The 24400-nt window shown below is 42.6% G+C and overlaps 1 protein-coding gene across 1 annotated transcript in view; it reads left to right on the top strand.

The window, feature by feature from the left end:
* Positions 1 to 24400, top strand: part of STPG2 (sperm tail PG-rich repeat containing 2) — a 1306190-nt gene that overhangs the window by 620227 nt on the left and 661563 nt on the right. The window contains exon 12 of the mRNA XM_075337064.1: positions 10207 to 10372. Coding sequence (XP_075193179.1) covers positions 10207 to 10372 — 166 coding nt within the window. The remainder of the gene's footprint in view (positions 1 to 10206; positions 10373 to 24400) is intronic.

The raw sequence follows: 24400 nt of genomic DNA on the forward strand, positions 1-24400 counted from the left end.
TCCCATCTTCCAGGGTACTAGCCAAACTATTCCTCAAGCATGTCTTTAGGCTTCACGGGATGCCAGATCGTATCATTTGTGATAGAGGCCCGCAATTTGCTTCCCGTTTCTGGCGAGATCTTTGTAGCCTTCTGCAAATTGAGTTGAATCTATCTTCGGCATACCATCCGGAGACCAATGGTTTGGTTGAGCGTACCAATCAATCCATGATTATATACCTTCGACACTTTGTTGCTGAGAACCACGATAACTGGTCCTCCCTCCTACCCTGGGCAGAATTTGCCCTTAACAATTCGCTGGCTGAGGCCACTGGGCAGACACCGTTCGTACTCAATAATGGGCAACACCCTAGGGTACCGGTACCGTTTCCCGCTGCTGCACCTCCTCCTCTTGTGGCCGACTGGGCAACTAATGCCAGAGAGGTTTGGGATCGGACTCAAGAGTCAATCCAAGCAGCTAAGGACCGTATGAAGACGGTGTCCGATCGGTTTCGTCGCCCGGCTCCTGTCTTTTCTCCAGGGGACTTTGTGTGGCTCTCTGCAAAAAACGTGAAACTTAGAGTGAGCTCTGTCAAATTTGCTCCTCGCTTCCTGGGTCCTTATGAGGTTCTTCGACAGGTAAATCCTGTAGTCTACCAATTGAAGTTACCCGTCCATCTTAGGATCCATGACAAATTCCATGTTTCACTGCTAAAGCCGGCAATTTTACCTCACGCTCGTGAAGTGCACTCTCCTGCTTCTGATTCCTCTCGCTCTAGCTATGAGGTACGAGCCATAGTTGGGTCTAAGATGGTTAGAGGGCGCAGGTTCTTCTTGATAGATTGGGAGGGCTACGGCCCGGAACGTCGCTCTTGGGAGCCTGAGGAGGCTGTCCATGCTCCCGACTTAGTTGCTGATTACCTGCGTCGCCGGGAGGGGGGCCCTTGAGGGGGAGGTACTGTTACGGTTGCTGCGAGCACTGGAGACTATGTCCAGATTTCTTGCTACTGCACATGTGCGAGCGCTGGAGACTAAGTCCAGATTTCTTGCTACTGCACATGTGCGAGCGCTGGAGACTAAGTCCAGATTTCTTGCTACTGCACATGTGCGAGTGCTGGAGACTAAGTCCTATCTTGGAGCCATTGCACATGTGCGGGTGACATCATCGCTGACACGAGGTCACATGTCTCTGACACCTTCTATGCCGATTGGTCGCTGGTCATGTGCTTGTGACGCCTTGCTCGGTGATAGGCCAGCATGACGTCACTCTTGTCGTTCTGGCAGCCGATTGGCTCTGGTGTCCTCCATCTTGGATGAGGCACAGAGTCTATATAAGACCCTGACACACGCCGCATGGCGCTCAGTCCTCTTGGTTCATGCATGAGGGTAGACGCCCTGTGCACGTTCCTCTAGGCATTCCTCTGTCTATGCAAGGTGAGCGCTACCGGCAGGGTAGCGTTCTTATACCTTACAGCTTCGGCTGCTGTCCGTATCCTTACCTCTTAGGGGAGCGGACATAGGCAGGTGCCTGAGGCACATGGTCTGGCTGGGCCTTGTGATTCGACTCGTAGGTGGACGTTGCCGCTAGGGTAACGTTCCTTATACTGCGTCTGGCAGTTGTTCGTATCCTCGCACACTAGGGGAGCGAACAGAGGTAGGAGCTTTGTGCGGCTTACGCTGCTGTTCGTCTCTTTTGCACCACTAGAAGAGCGGACCTAGGCAGGTGCCATATCTAGTGGTTCGTGTCCTCGCACACTAGTGGAGCGAACGCAGGTAGGAGCTTTGTGCGGCTTACGCTGCTGTTCGTCTCTTTTGCACCACTAGAAGAGCGGACCTAGGTAGGTGCCATTTCGCACACATTGCCTTTGTCTCTGTGATTATTAACAGAGATCATTCCACACACCCTCCAAGTAAGGGAGGAATTGCTTTACTTACTTATTATATCCTTCTGTGAGTTAACAGAGGTATTGCACTCTGCCATAGTCTGCAGCAGAGTCTTTGCACGGTGGACCCTGACTGTCTGATACTCCTTTAAGTTATTATCAGACAGCCCCCCGTAACACCCTCTCCCTCATCCAATTTGAGGGCTGGGATAGGAGTGGTTGAACCCACAGATAAGGATAAATAGGGGAAATAAACTTGATCACACAGTGCGCAGAGATATTAGACAAACAGTGATAAGTAGGAAAATACCAACAGGGAGGAAACAACGAGACAATGGGAGAACTCCACAACAACCCCACACACAAAGAAATACAATCACTAGCAGGACTGGGATACAACAGCATACCGACAGGTGTTATTAAAGTCATAGTCGGACTAGGAAGACAGACTCTTCCATCTTAAAAAGGCACTGAGTGACTGTGATAGTTGTCCCACAACTTGTGATCAAAGAGATAACCAGTAGGCTAGCAGAAATTAACTCTTGAAAGCCCGATCACCAATGAGAACACAGCTAGTCAATGCCAGAGCCTGCTTGTGTAACTCAGAAGCAAAAATGAGGCATAGTAAGGAGCATCAGACTCTGCAGTGTGACCAGCATCAGATGCCGCCATGACACTCATTGAGTATAGAGCCAAACACCCTGTGAAAGTACCCCTCCCTGTTTAAGGGGTCTCCGGACCCTAAGGACCAGTTCGCTCCAGATGATGACGAGATCAGGTACTCTGCATGGACATCAGAGGCTGGTACCCAAGTCCTTTCCTCAGGATAACTCTGAGAATCTATAATTCTCGATACCTGAAACTCCAATGATCCATCAACTAAGATCAGAGGTGGAGGAATGGGAAGAGGACTTCCTGAACCAACAAATTTCTTTAATAGAGATTTGTGAAAGACATTTTGAAATTTATATGATGCTAGTAGGCCAGATGGAAGCCAACAGGTTGAGAACAGCAGTAATTTTGAACAAACCAATGAAATGAGGTCCTAACATAAGTGACAGTATTTTAAGCTTAATGTTTTTAGTGGATAACCACAACAGATCACTCACACACAGGTCCGTATTAGGCACACGTCTACAGTCAGCCACACACACTTATACCTAGAGCCCATACTAAGCAAGTGCTGCTGAACCTTTTCTCATGTAGATGATACTGCTGAACCCAATTGGTTCTCTTTGAGTACCCCAGAAAAGTGCCATTTAAGAAAAGTACAGAACTGGGAATGGTGACTATAGACACAAAAGAATTGAGATATATCAGAGGACTCATAGTGATGATTATTGATAGAAAATTTTGCAAGAGGAAGGAAAGAGGACCACTCCGCCTGATTATTCAAGACAAAACAGTGCAAATACTGCTCCAAGTTCTGATTCTGTTTGCCCATTAGATTGCGGATGGAACGCCGATGAGTGAGACAGTTTAATCCCTAAGCGAGAGCAGAAAGACCTCCAGAAATAGACAATAAATTGAATACCTCTATGAGAAACAATGTCAGAAACAATATGAATACCTGAGCTAACTGGTTAGCATTGGGTAAAGGCGATAAAATGTGGCATTTTGGAAAACCTGTCCACCACAACAAAAATAATTGTATTACCAGCAGGCTAGCAGAAATTAACTCCTGCAAGCCTGATTACTAATGAGAACACAGCTGGTCTATGCCCGAGCCTATCTGTGAAACTCAGAAGCACCAAAAGAGGCATAGTGAGGAGTGTCAGACTCTGCAATGTGAACAGTGTCAAATGCCACCATGACATTCGGTGTGTTTAGAGCCAAACACCATGTGACAAGTTTAAACCAAGGCGGCTATATTCTTAAATATTTCTCAGAACAGTTATTCTATAGAGAATTTATTATATTCATAGATTTTATGAGTTACCTTGTCAGTCAGTTCAGATAATTTTGGGGGATCTTTTTGTTTCCATTTTGCCGCAATTACAATCTTGGCTGCTAGTAAAATGTATCCAAACAGTAAAAAATGTCGAATTGACTGGGTGCTAACACAGGGATGATAGGCAAGGTAGCAGAAATGTCAGGTTTATTCAGTTAAAAAACATATTTCTGGAACAATCTGTCCCCTTTATCAGATATGCAAGATAGACAGATTATTCACACATTTAAACCTCACATGAAAGGTGTAGTCCCCTTAATCACAGGAGATCAGCAAATCTCATTTGGCTTTCAACACTGCTTGAATCCTTGTGGTCATGCTCTTAATCAGATTCAAGCAAGTCTTGACTGATATTATTGCATACTGGTCAACTCACTTGGGTACGCATACAGGTTTTTCTTCAGCTCTACCCACAATTGGGTTGAGCTCTGGTTACTGTGGGGGCCAATGCAGCACCTCTACTTCAGTGTCATTTAACCATTTCTTCGCCAATCTTGACATATGCTTCTGGTTGTCCTGCTGGAACACTATGGTGTCCTCTTCATACTCATAGTACTCTAGTGTACAAAGTAACTCATCTTGCAGGTTGGGAAGTGCATCCCACGTATTGTGTTTTAAAGCTGTATTGGAGAAAATATACTAGATAGGAGATATTACAATTTAGGAACTACTTAATTGGAAAAATTTCCCCATAGTGGTAGAAATAACGTTTTTAAACCCTTGAATCACCATTCTCCTACATTTACATTTTGAACCTCCACAGCAATATGTCCCCATTAATTCCAGATGGTGAGTCTGTAGCATCAGTACTTCTTGTTTTCTCTTTGGCTATATGCAATCAAGTTTTTTAGGGTTTATTTTTCCTAAAAACTATGCTGGGATTTTCAGGCAGCATTTTGGACAAAATGCTGCCCGAAAATCCCAGCATTGTGGACAAAATTGGGCTATGTTTTTGTATAAACCAATATTTTTGGGAAAATACCTCTAATTAACTTGTGTGATTTATTGACAGTAATAACAAAGCTATACTGTACTTATCTTTATTACCAATAGGACAATCTTCCTTTTTTGATGTTGTCACCTCACTAGATTGTTTCGCCAGAAAATCTGTTTTAATTCTCTAGTCCTTGATATCCTTTGGATAACTTTTTTTTTCTAAAAGACATGATTCGTTGGCAAAATCACTTTCATGGGCGCAATTTTTTCGCATGTGCCAATATTAGCCATGTGGAACATTATTAGTCAATTTAGGAAGATGTTCACTTGCAAAATCCGAATAACTGTTAAGATCTACATTCTAAAAATCAGGAGAGGACTTGGGTTTGTTGTGGCACAAACACCCAAAGGTAAATTAACCCTTTCACTCCCGAGCCTGAAAACACCCTTCTGACCAGGCCATGTTTTTACAATTCTGATCAGTGTCACTTTATGAGGTCATAACTCTAAAATACTTCAATGGATCTCGATGATTCTGACATTGTTTTTTAGTGACACATTGTCCTTCATGATATTGGTAAATTTAGGCTGATATTTTTTATTTGTGAAAAAATTGGAAATTTGGCAAAAGGTTTTAAAATTTCACAATTTTCAAACTTTTAAATTGTATGCACATGAATCTAAGAGTTATGTCACACAAAATAATTGCTAAATAACATGTCCCACATGTCTATTTTACACCAGCGCAACTTTTGAAACATAATTTCTCCACAATTTCTCATTTTTCCAACAAAATTTACAAAACCATTTTTTTTAGGGACCACATCACATTTGAGGTGACTTTGAGAGGCTTAGCTGACAGCAAATACCAAAAAGTGACACCATTTTAAAAACTGCATACCTCACACTGCTCAAAACTACATCTAAGTCCATTAACCCTTTATGTGTTTCACAGGAACCAAAGCAATGTGGAAGGAAAAAATAAAAATGTTACTTCTTACACAAAAATGTTAATTTAGCAATAAAATGTTGCATTTTCAAAAGTGTATCAGTTAAATAATGTACCATAAAATGTATTGTGCAATTTCTCTTGAGTACACAGATACCTCATATGTGGTGGAAATCAATTGTTGGGGTGCATGGCAGGGCTCAGAAGGGAAGAAGCACCATTTAAATTTTTGAAAGCAAAATTACCTGGAGTTATTAGCGGACAAGAAGTCGCAATTGGAGACCCCCTGAGGTGCCTAAACAGTTGAGCTCCCCCACAAGTGATGCCATTTTGTAATCTAGACTCCTCAAGGAATAAATCGAGATGTTTGGTGAGCACCTTGAACCACCAGGGTCTGCACAGAAGTTTATAACATTGAGTCATGAAAATAAAAAAAACATTTTTATCACAAAATTGTTACTTCAACCAGATAGCTTTTTGTTCCACAAGGGTATCAGGAAAAAATTCACCATAAAATGTATTATGCAATTTCTCCTGGGTACGCTGGTACCTCATATGTGGTGGAAATCAATTGTTTGGGCTCATGGTAGGGCTTGGCAGGGAAGGAATGACATTTGTATTTTTGAAAGCAAAATTAGCTGGAATAATTAGCGGATGCCATGTCACATTTCAGGAACCCGATCGCCAGGGAATGGTAAGTGATTCCGCTTCCTGCCTCCTGAATGCTGTGATTGCATTGATCGCAGAATTTAGGGGGTTAAACTGAGAGGAATGGTGAGTCCCAGATCCCAGCTGTAAAATGAGTCAGTGATCCAGTGGCGATCATAGGGGTACAGCGCAGGAAACCCCTGCGATTGCCATGATGTACTGGTATGTCACTGGTCGTTAAGTGATCTAAAACTATGATGTACAATTATGCCATAGGTCATGAAGGGGTTTAAATCTAATGAATATTTCAACAATTTTCTGGTGCATTCATCTTCCTTATTTATAGTATAACTGTCAATGTCAACAGGAGGGGTGAGAAGGGATATCCTTGCCTAGTTCCATTTGAGATTTTCTTGGAGAAAATAGACAGTTATTTGTGAGAATTCTAGCAGTGGGGAAAGTATATAGGGCCATAATCCATAATCATTTTAGGAACCACATTTTTTCAGAGTGGATGATTAGCTATAACCCCAGTAGACTCTATAATTGATTTTTTGGCAATTTATGCCAGAAAGATAGTTAGATTTTTTTTTTTATATGTGAAGTTAGGTTGACTCTTCTTGTGCTATCACATTCTTGTATCGATGTATCAAAACCTATTTGGTCTGAAAGGATTAATTGTGGTAGTATTTTTTTTTTTAATTCTGAGGGCTATTAATTTATCATATAATTTAGTATCTGTATTCAATAATGATATGGGTCTCTCATTTTTGGTTGAAGTTAGATCACCTGATTCTTTTAATATGAGGGAAATTGTGGCCCGGAGCACCTCTGATAAAAGAGACTCATCAAGTTTTATTTTATTACATAGATTCAGTAGGTATGTGGTTAGAATATTGTAATATTCAATTTAGTATTGATTTGGTAAACCATCTGAACCTAGAGATTCGCTTTTTTTTTTGTTTTTTTTTAATTACATTCATTATTTTTTCGAGATTACAGGGGGATTTTAATTTGTCTAATTGCTTTTTGGTTATCTTGGGTAGATTTGTAGATTTTAAAAATGTGATTACATTATCCTTTCTTGGTTGTTAGAATGCAGAGTCTTCTTTTAGGTTATAAAGCTTGTTATAATCTACCAAGGATTCTGCAGTGTCCTGGGGATGGATGACTTTTGTTCCATTTGGAAGTTTGAGAGATATTTTATTTGTCTGGCAAAGTAGCTTCAGATTCCATTCCAGTAGTTTTGTTGGCTTGTTACTAGAAAAATAATGTGCTTCTTTAATTGATCTTGTAATTTTATTAATCCACCTGTCAAGAATGTTTTGAGGTCTATTCACAATTTTAATAGAGTGTTTTGGCGATATTTTGTTGGATTACTTTTTTGGAGGCTGTCAGTTTTTTTTAATTTTAGGGGTTACTTCTTTAATTTTCTATTTTGTTTTTTTCTGAATGGAAGCTAATTGCATAAATGTACCCATAAGAACCTCTTGTGTGCATTCCAGATTATCGTATGGGGTAATTCTGAGGAATTATTCTCTTTTAAATAGAGTTCTATTAAATTTCTTATTTTTTTTTTTACATACGATATGTTGTATGAGGTATGGGTCACACCCCAAAACACTCATTGGTTTCAGTGAGTCTTAAGAAGTCATATAAAAAATGCTCAGAGCATGATCCGACCATGATCTACTTCCTATTTCCATCTTTAAAATAACATTTTGGAATGCAACTTTTATACAGGTTAATAACCTGACAGGTTTATAAAACCTGACAGAGTATACTTAATATAGCAAGAAAAAGTGTAAATATTTTTTCAGCTTTGTTGTGGATTCTATGAAGAGCTTTGGTATATCTTCCATCTTGGAGTGCCTGTAGGTACAAAACAAACAAAGAGAAAGAACGTTAAAATAAACGTTACTACATACAATACTTAAAGGTCTCTCAAAAGGGGATCCAAGATTCTTCCTGGATGCTCCTCTTAGTAAGGGAAAAGTTCTTGGCTATTCCTGCAAGAAAAAGCCTCTGTAGCAAAAAAAAGAAAATAAAAATTTAGCAGTCTAAAGTCCTGTGTTGTTTGGGTCATTGTCCTGCTGTATGACCCATGTTTTCTTGAGATTCAGCTCGTGACAGATACTCAGACATTTTCCTTTAGAATTTGCTGGAAAAATTCATAATTCATTGCTCCATCAATTATGGCAAAACATCTTAGCCCAGATTCACCCAAAAAACCCCCCACCAAAACCATGATAGTACCACAGCTATTTTTTACAAATGGTATGAGGTTTTTGTGCTCTATTGCAGTGCATTTCCTAAATGTAATGCTCATTTAAAAAAAAAAGAAAAGCTCTATTTTGATCTCATCTGTATGCAAAATATTGTTCCAATAGCCTTCTGGTTTGTCCTCGTGATTTTTAGCAAACTGCTGTTGGGCTACAATGTTCTTTTTGGAGAGCAGTAGCTTTCTGCTTGAAACCTTGCCATACACACCCTAGTTGTTCAGTGTCTTCCTAATGGTGCCTAAGATGATGGGTAACATTATAGGGAACCTGTCACCGGATGTTTATAATGCTCACGTAACGGTCAGTTCAGAGCAGACTGGTCGGGTGGGTGTTTCCGTTTTCCAGGTCCGTGCGTCCTCTTTCGGCCATTGTTGTCCTCCTTCTGAAGCTAGTGTGGATAACGCGTTCTATGTCCTACACACAAGCTGACATTGAGGTCCCGCGCAGGCAGATCAAAGCATTGTAGTGCACCTGTGCAGGACCTCAATGTTGGCTTGTGTGTATGACGTAGAACGTATCATCCACACTAGCTTCAGAAGGATGACAAAGATGGCCTAAAGAGGAGGCACGGATCTCGAGAACGGAGACACCCTTCCGACCAGTCTGCTCTGCATTGACCATTAGGTGAGTATTATAAACATCCAGTGACAGGTTTTCTTTAACTAATGGGAGATAGACCTTTAGTTCCTTAGACATTACCTTGGCTTCCTTTGTGACATTGTGGAATATTATATGCCTTGCTGCTGGAGTATTTTTTAGTCCAGTTAATAGGGTAATAGTGATCTTGAATATCCTCCATTTTTGCCTAATATGCCTGACTCTGGATTGGTGGAGTACAAACTTGTAGATGTTTTGTAATTTTTTTATAGCCTAACAAACATAAAAAATCCTTTTCTTTTGAGGTCCTGTTTGTACCATACATTTCTACAGGCATCTGTTGTGAAGTGTAAACCTTGATAAATCCTCACACATATGTGATATTTGATCATTATCCTAATTTAATAACATTACAAAGTCTATTATTATGACTAATTTGTTTTATTTTGTTAATTTACTTTTTAATCTTGTGTGAACTTCTAATGAAAGATATATGTGAAACCAAAATCCAATGTAGTTTTAGGTCAAATGTAATTAAAATAAGGAAGTATTTGGAGGATTCACTATACGTACATGTACAGAAAGCAGAATGTGTTAGCAGGGCACAGTATACAGTATTCACTGAGTAATGGCGTTCAATAATGTAACCTCTTAGTCATTAAGCAATAGTATGACAACTCATATAGTATTTTCAGTCATTAAGGTCAAAACTAACACATTTCCTATATGATTATTAAGAATTATGTCAGAATACTGACACTCTGTAATGAAATACCCAGATTAGATTTAATGTCATTGAGGTTTCCAGGCAAAGACTGCATTATACATAATTTAAGACTTTTTGCCCTTTACTGTGGTTAAACATTGTGCACTGAAAAAAAATATAGGAATAAATAAATTCTTATTTTATTTTAAACTTTGTGCGAATACTTTATGATTTTTATTTAAATTTGAATAGTAATGTGCATTAATTGTGTTTTAGGATACACCACCACCTGGCTCTTATAATGTATCTGAATCTTATGAAAAACTTCATGGTAAACCAAGTTACAGTCCACCAAGGACTTTCCAAGCTAAAAGAAAACAAGCTTCTTTCTTAAGTGTGGTTCCAAGAAATTTTACCCCGCAAAATGATCTTCAAGTACCAGGTAAGATATTTTAATTCTTGTGTACTAGTACATTGTATAAGGAAAAACATTTTATTTCCTAGGTGCTACAACAAAGTACATGCTAAGACATCTAGTACATGTGTTTGAGGAGATCCAGTTTAATGTTCATGAAAAAAATGTTTCTCTGTACAATAGTGATTTACTAATTTTTTATTTATTGTTTCCTATTTGAATGAAGCCTGATATAATTGGCATAAAGGTTGTAATAAATCTGACATGAATATTCTGTGTCTAAAATGGAAAGGAAGTAATAGGGGCAATAGTGTGACATTGGCTAGTAAATTTAATTACCTTTATGCTATGTTTACAATTAAATTATCTTGGATTTTTTTCAATTCCTTATTTCTTTGGCTATGCTTTTTATTTTGAAATAATAGAGGCCATACAATGAGTATCCTATGGTAGCTAAGGACTGAAATGCAAGTTGTACTTTTGTATACTACTCAAACAACCCATTATCAACCATTTAAAATAATAAAACTCGCCCCCAATGCCAGCATAATTCAAGCATTATTGGCACTGTCTCTCCTGTCACAGGATCGCATAACTGTGCAACGTCACGCAGTCCCGACAGTCAATCAGTTCACTCTCCTCACCTTTGGACAAATTGCTTACATCCGGAGGAAGTAAACGCTGCTGTTCTCTTTTCGTCTGGATGCATGCGATACGTCGGAAGATGGAGAAAGTGAACTGGCCACCGGGAAAGCGTGACCTCACACAGTTATGTGATCCTAAGAAAGACCGTTTTGACACAGCTGGAACCATGCTGGCAATGGAGGTGAGTATAAGCTTTATTATTTGAAATGGGGGAAATATGCATATTGATAAGGGACTGTCTGAGTAGTAGATAACTCCTTTAATGTACACATTTCTCAGTGATAACATTTGATCACCACAGGTTATTGCAGCTAATCATTGCTATTGGGGTATTTTTCGAAATGGAGTTCTCCTAATGATACAACCACTCTTTATAGCCTCTTATTTTGATACATTGTTAAAATCCTTGCAATATATTCTTATGAAAGAATACATTAAACCAAATTTTGCCTTAAGGCTTCCTTTGAGAAATTTTTAACAGCTCCTGATTGAGTCTAAGGGCGGCTTTGCACGTTGCGACATTGCACGTGCGATGTCGATGGGGTCAAATCGAAAGTGACACACATCCGGCGTCACAGTCGATATCGCAATGTGCAAATCCTTTTTGATACGATGAACGAGCGCAAAAGCGTCGTTATCGTATCATCGCTGCAGCCTCCGACATTTCCATAATGCCGGTGCAGCGACAGGTACGATGTTGTTCCTCGCTCCTGTGGCAGCACACATCGCTGTGTATGAAGCCGCAGGAGCGAGGAACTTCACCTTACCTGCCGCCGGCTGCAATGAGAAGGACGGAGGTGGGCGGGATGTTTACATCCTGCTCATCTCCGCCCCTCCACTTCAATTGGCCGCCTGCCGTGTGACGTCGCTGTGACGCCGCACGACCCGCCCCCTTAGGAAGGAGGCGGGTCACCGGCCAGAGGGACGTCGCACGGCAGGTATGTGCGTGTGAAACTGCCGTAGCGATAATAATCGCTACGGCAGCTTTCACTAGATATTGCACGTGCGACGGGGGCGGGACTATCGCTGCAGCATCGGTAACACATTGCTGAAACGTCACAGGTTTTGTGACGTATCAGCAACCTCGCCAGTGATATCACTGTGTGTGACAAGCAGCAGCGAGCGGGCCCCTGCTGCGAGGTCACTGATTGTGACAAAACGATCAGGACCATTTTTTGCTCGTTGGTCTCCTGCTATGCAGCACGCATCGGTGTGTTTGACGGCGGGAGACAAATGAGCGCCGGTTCTGAGTGTGCAGGGAGCCGTCGTTATACGGGTCACTGGTGGCTGGTCGCTGGTCGCTGTGGATATTTGCCTGATTGACAGCTCAACAGTGACCATGTAGCGACATTCCAGCAATCCCTGCCAGGTCAGATCGTTGGTGGGATCGCTGGTACGTCGCTATATATAACAGGACCCTAAGAGACCAACTGGCGGATTAGCAAACCTTCACTGATCTGTAATCGATTAATAGCCTGTTTACACAGGACGACCAAAGTAAACGATGTGCACTGAGTGATCCGTAATAAATTGTTAAGTGCTCTTAAGATGTTTACAGAGGACAATGCATCACCCATAATGATTTTTGGAGTTCTGCAAAAGATTATTTCACCCTATGAATGAGCTTTTTTTTCTCATTCATGATTAAATTGCAGTGTAAATGCAGCTTTATTTTATTCTGGTGTAAATATGAGATCAGATAGACAGTGAAATCAGCTGTTAGCTTGTAAAGGAAGTTGCTAAATTACCGTATTTTTCACTTTATAAAACGCACCTGATTATAAGACGCACCCCCAAATTTGGTGAAGGAATAGAGAATTTTTTTTTAATAAATGGAGTCCGTCTTATAATGCCTGTGTCCGTCTAACAAATCATATAGAGTATATGTCCCTCATAGCCCCCCATCCTAAAATTAGCCCCCTTAATCTGGATATGGCCACCTTATATTGAATATAGCCCCCTTGTGCTGGCACACATCCCCCAGTGATGCCACATGTCCCCTATTGCTGGCACACGTCACCTATGGCTGGAACACATCCTATATGGCTGGCACACGGCCCCTATGGCTGGCACACGGCCCCCTGTGGCTGGCACATGGCTCCCAGTGATGCCACATGTCCCCTACGGCTGGTACACGTCCCCTATGGCTGGCACACGGCCCCTATGGCTGGCACACAGCCCGTATGGCTGGCACACGGCCCCCTGTAGCTGGCACACGTCCTTTATGGCTGGCACATGGCCCCTATGGCTGCCACACGGCCCCCTGTGGCTGGCACACATCCCTTATGGCTGGCACACGGCCCCTATGGCTAGCACACATCCTCTATGGCTGGCACACGTCCTCTATGGCTGGCACACGTCCTCTATGGCTGGCACATGGCCCCTATGGCTGACACACGGCTCCCTGTGGCTGGCACACGGCTCCCTGTGGCTGGCACACATCACCCTGTGTTAGATATCGCCGCCATGCTGCTGCTTTTAGTAAAATAAACTCTTTCCTTACCTTCTCCAGCACTGTCCTCCCTCGTGTCTCCCTCCGTGGGGTTGAGCTCCTGCCTCCTGCACTCCCTGGTTCTCAGTGCTGGTCATGTGATCGGCACAGCAGAGTGACATCTCTGTGTGCATGATTACAGCAGCAGGAGGGAGACCGGGAGATCAGCGCTGGAGGAGGTAAGTAAAGAATTTTTTATTTTACAATGGGCAGCAGCATGGGGGTCATATCTAACACAGGGGGGGCATGTGCCATCAATGGGGAGCACATGCACATATAATATGCGCCACTCCCCCAGCCCATCGCTGCGGTGCGGTTTCAGCACCACGGTGATGGACAGCGGTGTGCATATCATATGAGCGGGACCAGGAAATCTCCCCCAGCAGCCTTCACCAGCTCACCAGCCTCTACCAGCCTTCCTCAGGCTCCAGCACTGCTCCAGAGCGGCCCCCACCTCCCCTGGACCCTGCAGTATATAATCCGTATATTCGGATTATAAAACCCACCCCCTACTTTCCCCCAAAATTTGGGGGAACAAAAGTGCGTCTTATAAAGCGAAAAATATGGTATATATTCTAAAAGGGCAGACACAAAGATTTAGGAGCATTTCTTTTAAATGTACAATTGTAATTTTGGCGAATTATAGTTGGACTTATATGGAGCCAATAACCTTTTGTAAAGTGCATTATTCTGTGCACAATATATCATGCAACATGAAAAGGAGCATACTTTTTATGACAGATACAGATACGCTTTACAACTTTTTTTACCAAGCACACTCTTGTATCATTTTAATTTTTAATGATGACAGTCATACTAGAGCTATTGTGCTGAGCTTGTAGTAAAAATTGATGTGAAATTTTATTTTAAGTCTGAAATAAACAATCCGTGGTTTAAAGTTCTGAGCAGATTCTTCGAAGGGAAGGTAAACATTTTAGCTTGCCATTGATGCTCTACTTTATTAGCCTGTTCCTCATTTTGCGCTAATTTGACTTTATTATCAGTTCTTTCGTTTTTTTATTTATTCTCCCTAGAATATACATTGGCTAATTAGAGAATAGGAGGTGATCTGCAGTACTTGGCAGCAGCCACTACACACTAGATAAAGCTGCAGAGTAGAATGTTTTCAAGTGACTGCTAATTGATGGGGCGCAGGATGATTTTTAAAAGGTCATTAATATCATAAGACCACCACCATTAGAGATGGGTCATCAATATTAAAGTGCATTGTAAATTAAGCCAACAAATAAAGAGCAAAACATGGCTTCATTTGACTGTATTATTATTATTATTATTATTATTATTATTATTATTATTTAAATGCTTTCCGCTCAATCTCGAGCCATGGCAACTTGATGGATGAATGCTCTGTAGGAAGATCAATCTAGTGCAAGCCTAGAAAGGCATACCACGGTCTTCTCCACCGTTATCTTAATAGTGTCCAGCCATTGGGTTCCTGGTCTTCCTCGTCGCTTTGTTCCTTTTATTTTTCCGATCATGATGTCCTTCTCCAATGATTGCTCTCTTCTTATGATGTGTCGAAAATAGGTAAGTCGTACCTTGGTCATCTTTGATTTGAGTGATATGTCTGGCATGCTTTGTTCCAAAATTGATTTGCTTTTTCTTTTTTCCATCCATAGTATTGATAACATCCTTCTCCATCATCACATTTTGAAAATTTTGTTTCTTCTTCTGTCTTGTTTCTTTATCTTATGGTTTCGCATCCATATGTGACTACAGAAAAGATCAAACTACGTACGAGCCATGTCTTTATCACCAGTGAAATCGTCCTCAATTTGAGGACCTTGTACAGTGACTTCATTGTTGATTTCCTCTTAGCTATTCTCCTATTGACTTCAGATGTCATTGCTGTCATTGATCTGAGTAGGTTGAAATCCTTTACAACTTCCATATCATGGCTGTCCATCCCAAATGTTTCTCAGTTGTGCCTGGCAGTAGTCAATGTCTTTGTTTTCTTTGTATTGAATAGGAGTCCATTGTTTGAGCTTTCCATCTTCAGCAGGCATTGTGCAGGAACTCCAGAGTTATGTGATTACCTCATTCTGCACTACTGGATAGATAGTAAAAGAGCCAATATACTGGATGCGATTATGCAGGCAGTTTTATTTTCAGTCATAAATCCCGTAAAACGCAATCCTGTCGCTTATAACCCTGCACATTTTCTCCCATTGATTTATTCCTTCTAATTTTGTTCATTTTTCACTTTTTATTCAACCATTTGTTTAGTGCTCATTGTTTTTATTTAGTTTCATAATAAGTTAAATGACCATTGTGTATTTATGTAAATTAATTTTTGTATATCACTGCAGTCAAACTAAACACATGCTTTAATGTACACCGTTTTTAAACTTTGACATGGCAGGTCATGTGCTTTCTTGGCACCGCCTTTTTGAAAATTAGCATTGTACTGTAACTTGGTGGTTTCATGAGGAGGAAGTGGGTTCACTTCAAAATGCATAGAAATAAAACCACCTGCAACTAGTATATTGTCCCCTTTATTATCCATCGAGAACTGCATGGGAAAATGTGACGCCCTGGCAAAACCAGGTAGTCACAAATAGGCCCCCACATAACACCTACCATCACCTAGGTTACACACAGCCGACCTGAAACCCTAGTCACCCCCCCTTAGGACAAGACAGGCACACCAGTGGGCGGGACCAGGTGGTTAGGGAGCACCCAACTAGGGGTCTAGACAGCCCATGGCGGGATAACAAGCAGTTATGCTTCAGTTCAGTTTGTAGTTCAAGTGGAGAAGAGTGTGGGTTGGAGCTAGGTGTAGCTCCAGCAGAGGAAGTTCAAGTTGAACGGTGCCAGGGTTGGAGCCCTGGTGCCTTGGCTAGGTGGCAGACGGTGGTCTACGTCAGCAGGAGATGGGAAGATGGCTTGGCAGATCTGAGGTGGACCAGAGAAGGGTTGGAGCCCACCGGTAACGACACCGGAGACCCCGACCGGAAACTATGCACAAAGGGGGTACTCGGACCCTGAAGCCAGGACTGAAACCAGCGGCCTAGCTAATTAACTGATTGAGGGCAGGATTATAGGTCCTGTCCCAACCAAAGTCCCAAAAGAAGGCAACCACCAACAGAGGGAGATAGGGCAACCGCCAGGGACCATAGATCCCACGGGTCAGCATCTGCGGGCACGGCTCCTTAGCCACACAGCAAGCCGGGAGCGGACTCCTGAGTTCCAAACCAGGCAGCCCACAATACACAAAAACAGTGCAGAGGAAAGGACAGTGACCACTAGCCTGGGTGGGGGACCAGAGTACAGCCGGCCACGGCGGCTGACCACCAGCACCTTGCTTTACCAAAAGACTCATGTAATTCATTCAATAGTGAGTAACCAACTATCCCCTGGTCTATCTGGGCGTGTGGGCCCCTGCCATCGCCATACACTGCACAGAGACACTGGGCCCCGGGGCAACCATCCATACCCACGGAGGGGTTAACATCCGGCTGCCATTACATCTCCCCTGGGTATCCCACAACAGCAGCGGTGGTGTCCCACCTCACCACACATCGTGGGTGGCGTCACAGACATTCTACAATCAACCCCGTACAAATACGTCCCCCTTTTATATTCGTAGTGACCGTGAGACCCCTCGGGGAACCCCTCGAGCCGTACCATAGGCCTTGGATCCTAACGGCGCCGGCTGCTGGCACGGGGGTGGCACATAAACACATTACTCTGGACTTCCTGTACAATGCTTGCTGATCTTTGATCCGTGGTTTCTGCAGCAACTGAATCTACCACTGACATTTCATTGAGGGTTATGTGAGACACAACTGAAAAAAATGAGCGAACACGCCACATTGTTTTAGATGAGGCTGTATTGCGCTTTTCCACCCACAGTTTGTGGAGCTTTTCATCTTGCCACTTTGTAATAAGTCTTTTATTCCATCTATGCTTGTTGCTATTAATGTTGCATTGTCTGCGTATATAAGTTGTTGATGACTCATCCAACAATTTTCATTCCTTCTGGGGTTTTTTTTGGCAAATCTACCCTTCCTGAAAATAGAAAATATAAATTGAAAAAAATTGTGACAGAATTTAGCCTTGTCTGATGCCTCGTTCTACTTTGAACTAAGCCATGTCACCGTGATCTGTGCGGACTGTTGCTTCTTGGTCAATGTGAAGCTGCTTGTTGTATTCTTTGGCTTTTCCATTAATTATTCAATGTTAGCAATTACAGTATATCACACTTGTAAATATTTTGTTATATCTTTTTTTGATACAACACTGAAGATATGACACTTTGATACAATCTAAAAGGGTCAGTGTCCAACTTGTATAATTGTACATTTGATGTGCCTGCTAAATAAATCAACACACAAAAATTAATGTCAAAACCGCTGGCAACAAAAGTGATTATACCCCTAAGTGAAAATGTCCAAATTGTGCCACAAATATCAATATTTTGTGTGACCTCCTGGAATTGTCTTTCATTCCTCCATGATGACATCATGGAGCTGGTGTCTGTTGGAGACCTTGTGCTTCTCCACCTTTCATTTGGGGATGCCCTGGAGATGCTCAATAGGGTTTAGGTCTGGAGATAGGTTTAGCTAGTTAGCATTAGTGTCTTTAGCAAGCAGTGGTCATTTTGGAGGTGTGTTTGGAGTTATCATGTTTCAATATGAAGGGAGGGGATCATGCTCTGCTTCACTATGGCACAGTACATGTTGGCATTCATGGTTCTCTCAATAAACTGTAGTTCTCCACAGCTTGAAGCACTCATGCAGCCCCTAACCATGACCCTTCCACCACAATGTTTTAGTGTAGGCAAGACACACTGGTCTTTGTACTCCTCATCTGGTGGCTGCCACACATGCTTGACACCATCTGAACTAAATAAATTTATTGTCATGATTGACTCCTGGCTCAGCTGGAGCTGAGCCTTTTTTTAGTTTCACTTCTGATGCAAGTCACGTTAAGGGTTAATCCTTTCTGCCTCGTTCTGGAGGTCAGGCTGCTTTATTAGGGCACTGTTTCTCTTGGACTTCGCCAGTGATACTTCTGGCTCTGCTGTGTTCTGCTCTTGAGTGACCTGTTGTCTGCCCTGCCCCTTCCTGACCTCCGTGTTCACCTGACCTGTTAACCTCCTATGTTGTCTGTTTCCATCAGTGTCTCTCCCGCTGTCTCCCTGTTCGTTCCTTATCTGTTTAGCTTTATTCTGTCTTGTCTTCCCACTCCCCCTCGCTTCTAGGCTCTTATTTCCCGGCTACTGACTATTGGCTTCCCTCTGACTATGTTTAGACTTTGCCCTTGTGTACTTACAAGACCTCATGTTGTGACACGGCTTTCTGATGATTCTACTGCTATCTGGTGGGCTTGACTAGTATTACCTCTGCTAGGGAATTCCCTGCTCATACGTTTCCTCCACTTTTACGCCCCCTAGTGTTTTACCAGCTAACTACCTTCTCAGATAGTTTCAGGAATCCTCTCAGTCCCACATTACTGCGCTGTACTGCTATTGTACATCTTAGAGTAGAGCGTGACATTTATCTTGATCTCATACGAACACATGACATAGTTCCAGTAATACATGTTCCTAGTCTGCTTGTCTTCATCAAACTGTTTGTGTCCTTTCATGTGAATCATCTTTAGAAGAGATTTCTTTCTGGGATGACAGTCACGCAGATAAATTTGATGAAGTGTATGGTATATGTTCTGAGCACTGACAGGCTGACCTCCCACCCCATTAACCTTTGTAGCAATGCTGCTAGTACTCATACATATATTTGAAAAGATGACCTCTGGAGATGAAGCAGAGCACATGCACTCAACTTCCTTATCCAACCATGCCAACTCCTGTTCTGAGTGGAACCTGTCTTATTAAATGACTTTATGGTCTTGGCCTCCATGCTGCAGTTCAGTTTCACAGTATTGACAATCTTTTATAGCCTAGGCCATCTTTATGCAGAGCAAAAATTATTTTTTTTCAGATCCTCAGAAAATTCTTTGTCATATGGTGTCATGTAGAACTTCCATTGACCAATATGAGAGAGTGTGTGGGCGATAACACTAAATTTAACACACCCGTTCAACATTCACTATTTACAGGTAGAGTGTGGCAAACATGTCATCTCTGGGACCTTTATAGACCTGATCATGCTATGCGGCCAACCAATCACAGTAATGCCAGTAGCCAAGTTAGCTATGGCATTACCATGATTGACAGGTAATCCCTGCATTTTTACTAGCTGTTAAAAAGCTGGGAAACATGCAAGGTGGGGGCTTGAGCATGGTTTCCGAGCAGCAGAATACTAGAACGAGTATCAAGCATCTCGAGCACAGTAAATCCTGCTTTACACGGGACGACCGATTGTACGATTTCACAATCGATCGTACCCACCCCCGTCGTTTGTGCATCACGGGCAAATCGCTGCCCGTGTCGCACAAAGTTGTGAAACCCCCGTCACACGTACTTACCTGCTGAGCGACCTCGCTGTGGGTGGCGAACGTCCACTTCCTGAATGGGGGGGACGTTCGGTGTCACAGCGATGTCCCACAGCCGCCGGCCAATAGAAGCGGAGGGGAGTAAACATCCCGCCCACTTCTTTCCTTCTGCATAGCCGGCGGGAGCCGTGGGACGCAGGTAAGCAGAGTTCATCGCTCCCGTGGTGTCACACGAACAATGAACAACCGGCACAAGTAAAAATAAACAATATTATGAAACTGAGCGGCGAGTACACGACTCACGATTTGTGAGCGATACTGCGTCGTTCAGAGGTTTCACACGAGACGACGTCGTGTATGATGCCGGATGTGCATCACGAAAACCGTGACCCCGACGATGCATCGCACGATCCGTCATCTCGTGTAAAGCACCCTTTATGCTCAACTGAGTACCGAACATGCTTGCCCATCCCTAGTAAAGAGTTAACATTGTTCCTCGGTTACTTTTTTTAATGAAGCATTAATATTTCATACCTTTCTACCGAACACTACTTTTCACAAAATATACGTCTGGCAAAATTCAAGTTCACTGTGTGTGATGTTTCAATATGTTTATCCACTTGAAGGACAAATTACTTTGCTTAATGTAATTCCCATTGTTTTGTGCATGTATCAGCCATTTCCTTGCAGACATCAGTTTCAGAGAATTTTTAAAATGCAAGCACTAAACTTGATGCCTTTATGAAAATAATCTTTTCTCTTGAATTTCTTTCCACAATCTTTGAGGCTTTTAACAAACAGCATCACTGCAGGGAACATTTCAAAGTGCATTTCTCGGGAAACCTTCTTTCCGAGTAATGTCCTTTTCCATACGCCAAGTCCAGTTTGTGTCATCTGCAGCAGAATTGCTTTCATACACACAGCGGTGAAATGAAGTAAAAACAACAGGTAGCTTATTTCATCTAAATTAGCCAAATTGGTAGAATTCAGCCATACGCTAGCTGAGATCTAAGCAAACAAATGTACTGTGTCATTTTAAATGATGAATCCAATTATATAATTTTCTGAAAAGACTATTGAATGTGTATTAATAGCAAATTCTGTAGTATGCTATACACAAATACAGATCTACCATGGAGACCTGCTGTATTTTCCCTTTGTTACAAATACAATTTGGAGAAAGGATTAGGCTTTGACCTTACAAATTAACAAAAGAAAAATAAAATAAAAAATCCCACAATGTGGTTAATGTAAGGTTCTAAAAATTCACTCATTACTGAGAAAAGCATATCTCATTGAAGAAAGCATGAGGCACAATACATGTATGGTAACCATAGGTAGTTCTTTACTGGTAACGCATCTGGCATACAGCTAAGTCATGACACTTTATGTACAGTAAATTCAAATTCTCTGACCTTCAGAAATAGCTAAGCAGACAGAAGAAAATGGGGCACATTGGTGTCCGAACCACACTGCTACTTTCTTATAGCAATTAACAGGGGTTATATGTTTCAAACCGTCGCTAATTTCAGTAAAACCCTTACTAATAGGAATGACAGAAGTGTTATCCTAACCATATACAGTAGCATCAATAATCAAGCCCACTTGATACCTACATGATTTAATTTATTTTTTTGTACGACTTAATTATGGGATCTTTCCTATATTAGTTTACCTTCCTACATTAGTTTGCCTGTAAGTTAGACACAGTATAGATAACAGTATGATCACTGGGTGCCCAACTGTTGGGACCTTGCTGATCACTAGAATCAGGGTGGCTTTCTGTTCACACATAGATGTGATAAAATACTTCAACTGTATTCAAAGTCTGGAGAAAAGATGGAAAGATTCAGGAGTGGCTACATAGTCTACTAGCTGAGCTCTCACTGTCACAGCTAGGGCTGGTCCCAATGTGCCGCCCCAGCAGCGGATCGAACCGCTCGGATCTGGGGGTAGTGTCTGTTCATGGCTCGAGGGTCTCCGGACCCAGGGGCTTAGGGGCCACACTCAAAATGTAAAGGGGGTATTTATAGGGGATTTGCTATATAGTTCGTGACGCCACTCGTGACGCTGCTTGCATGGAAAGCCCTATGTCCCTCGTTGCGCTAGTGCCCCAATTCTGGAGCTAGTGGGAACAGTTCATAAAGGCCCCATTCTCCTCAGGTTAATTGCCGGGTTGCCTGAAGCTTCTTCCCGACCTAGGGTTTGTGTACCCCATCGTGCCTTTCGTCCCGGACAGGTGATAGTACCAGGCTGCTAACTGTCCTCCTTGACAGGTACCAGGCACCTAGCCTCAATCCCCTGTGACCGGGGGTCCGACTCCTCTAAGTTAGACCACTGTCGGCAACCTAGTTTTCCTCTCCCCTGGGAGCTCCAACTCCCAGCTTCCTCAGAGGTCCTTACTCTTCAGGAGCTACTACTGTTCTCTCTCACCTTGAAACCTCCCCCCTCCCTGTCTGACCCCTAGGTGGGCGGCCCTATTCCTGCTTAAGCAGCCCACTGGTGTGCCTGACAGGTGTGGTGCAAAGTGTATCAGTGTATCTAGGATTTGTGAATGCTGATGGAGTCAACACTGCAGGATAGAGACCCAGAACCATGAGGGATTGAATACTGCATGGTTAGGATAGTTTGTGCAGTACCCTGTGACGACCTGAATAGTCCAGGGGCGTCACATTCCCCCTTGGTTAAATGCAACTCATCTTTGAGCTACAGGACATCCAGAGGTTTTGTTTTTTTTGTTAAACTGTAAAGGTAAAAAGGAATAACATTTTTATTTTTCATCCCACATAAGGGTGGCACATTACTTAAACGTTTCACTAACTCTTAGAGTCCATCTTTTATAAAACAGTGGAACGCTACCGGTTGTATTAGTAGCGGGGGCTCAACCTGCTTCGTTGCAGCCCCTTCCTGCGACAGTCCAGTTCCAACGTCCCAATGTACCTTGCTGACAGCAGCACTTGTCATCCCCTGCAGTGACCTGGGCTGACCCATTGATGTTAGCTCAGGTCACTGCATTGCTCTCCCAGCCAATGGGGAACATTCTGCTCTTCATTGACTGGGACAGTGTGGATCGTCATGGCAACCCCTTGGATTACACCAGACCTGGATTTGTTTTTCTTTCTAATAAATTGGTTAAAGAGGGAATGTTTTGGGGAGTGTTTTTTCAAATACAAAATGTGTTTGTCGTCTATTTTTTTTTATTACTGACTGGGTTGGTGATGTCGGGTATCTGATAGACGCCTGACCTCACCAACCCCAGGGCTTGATGCCAGGTGACATTACACATCTGGTATTAACCCCATATATTACCCCGTTTGCCACCGCACCAGGGCGCGGGATGAGCTGGGGCGAAGCACCAGGATTGGTGCATCTAATGGATGCGCCACTTCTGGGGCGGCTGCGGCCTGCTATTTTTAGGCTGGGGAGAGTCCAATAACCATGGACCTCCCTAGTCTGAGAATATCAGACCCCAGCTGTCTGCTTTACCTTGGCTAATGATCCAATTTTGGGGGGACCCCTACGTGTTTTTTTTTTTAATTATTTATTTAATTTAAAATAACAGCGTGGGGTGCCCTCAGTTTTGGATTACCAGCCAAGGTGAGGTTGCCAGCTGTGGTCTGCAGGCTGCAGCCGTCTGCTTTACCCTAGCTGGCTACAAAAATAGGGGGAACCCTACGTCAATTTTTTTTTCATTTTTTTGGCTAAATACAAAGCTAAGCACCCCTTAGTGCCACATGAAAGGGTGCAAAATTACAAAATGCAGGAGAGTGGGACATTATGTGTCTTTCTGCCGTTATCATGACAGAAAAGACTGATATGAAGTGCACAAGCACAAGAAAATCACCAGAGCGCTCTACGCTGTGAAAAGCAGTAGAAAATGGCACTGGAGTGAACACGTGACCGCCTCATGTAGGATGAAGCTATGGATCCTGGGTAAATTTATGTATTTACCCTCCTTCAGTTTTTTTGCAGTACACAAAAAAAGCGGAAGGCACACGGATGACAAACAGATGACATACGGACCGTCTACGGAACGGAAACGGATGCCACACGGATGCACCCGTGAAAAAAAACGGACTGTTTTTTGCAGACCGCAAAAATGGATCGGTCGTGTTAATGTAGCCTTATTCTGATCTGCCGTTTATAAACAGCAGGCAGAAATAAGTGAATAACGCCCCCTGGCATCAGAAAATCTCCGGGGTTTCAGGGCTAGCTGAGACCCTGGAGATCATGATTCAGGACGGTTTTTCCGGTTCCCGCTCACGTGATCACAGGTATACACCGTACACCGATGATCACGTTACAGTAAATGACAGCGCCAAGAAAAAAATTATTTATCTCCCATCTGGCATAAACAAACACTTCTCCACTTCTCCACTTCTTCTCCACTTCTTCTCCACCTTTTCTCCACTTTTACTCCATTTTTTCTCCACTTTTTCTCCACTTTTTCTCCACTTCTTCTCCATTTTTTCTCCACTTTTTCTCCACTTTTTCTCCAC

Source organism: Anomaloglossus baeobatrachus, chromosome 1 (genome assembly GCF_048569485.1).
Source record: "Anomaloglossus baeobatrachus isolate aAnoBae1 chromosome 1, aAnoBae1.hap1, whole genome shotgun sequence".
NCBI lineage: Eukaryota > Metazoa > Chordata > Amphibia > Anura > Aromobatidae > Anomaloglossus > Anomaloglossus baeobatrachus.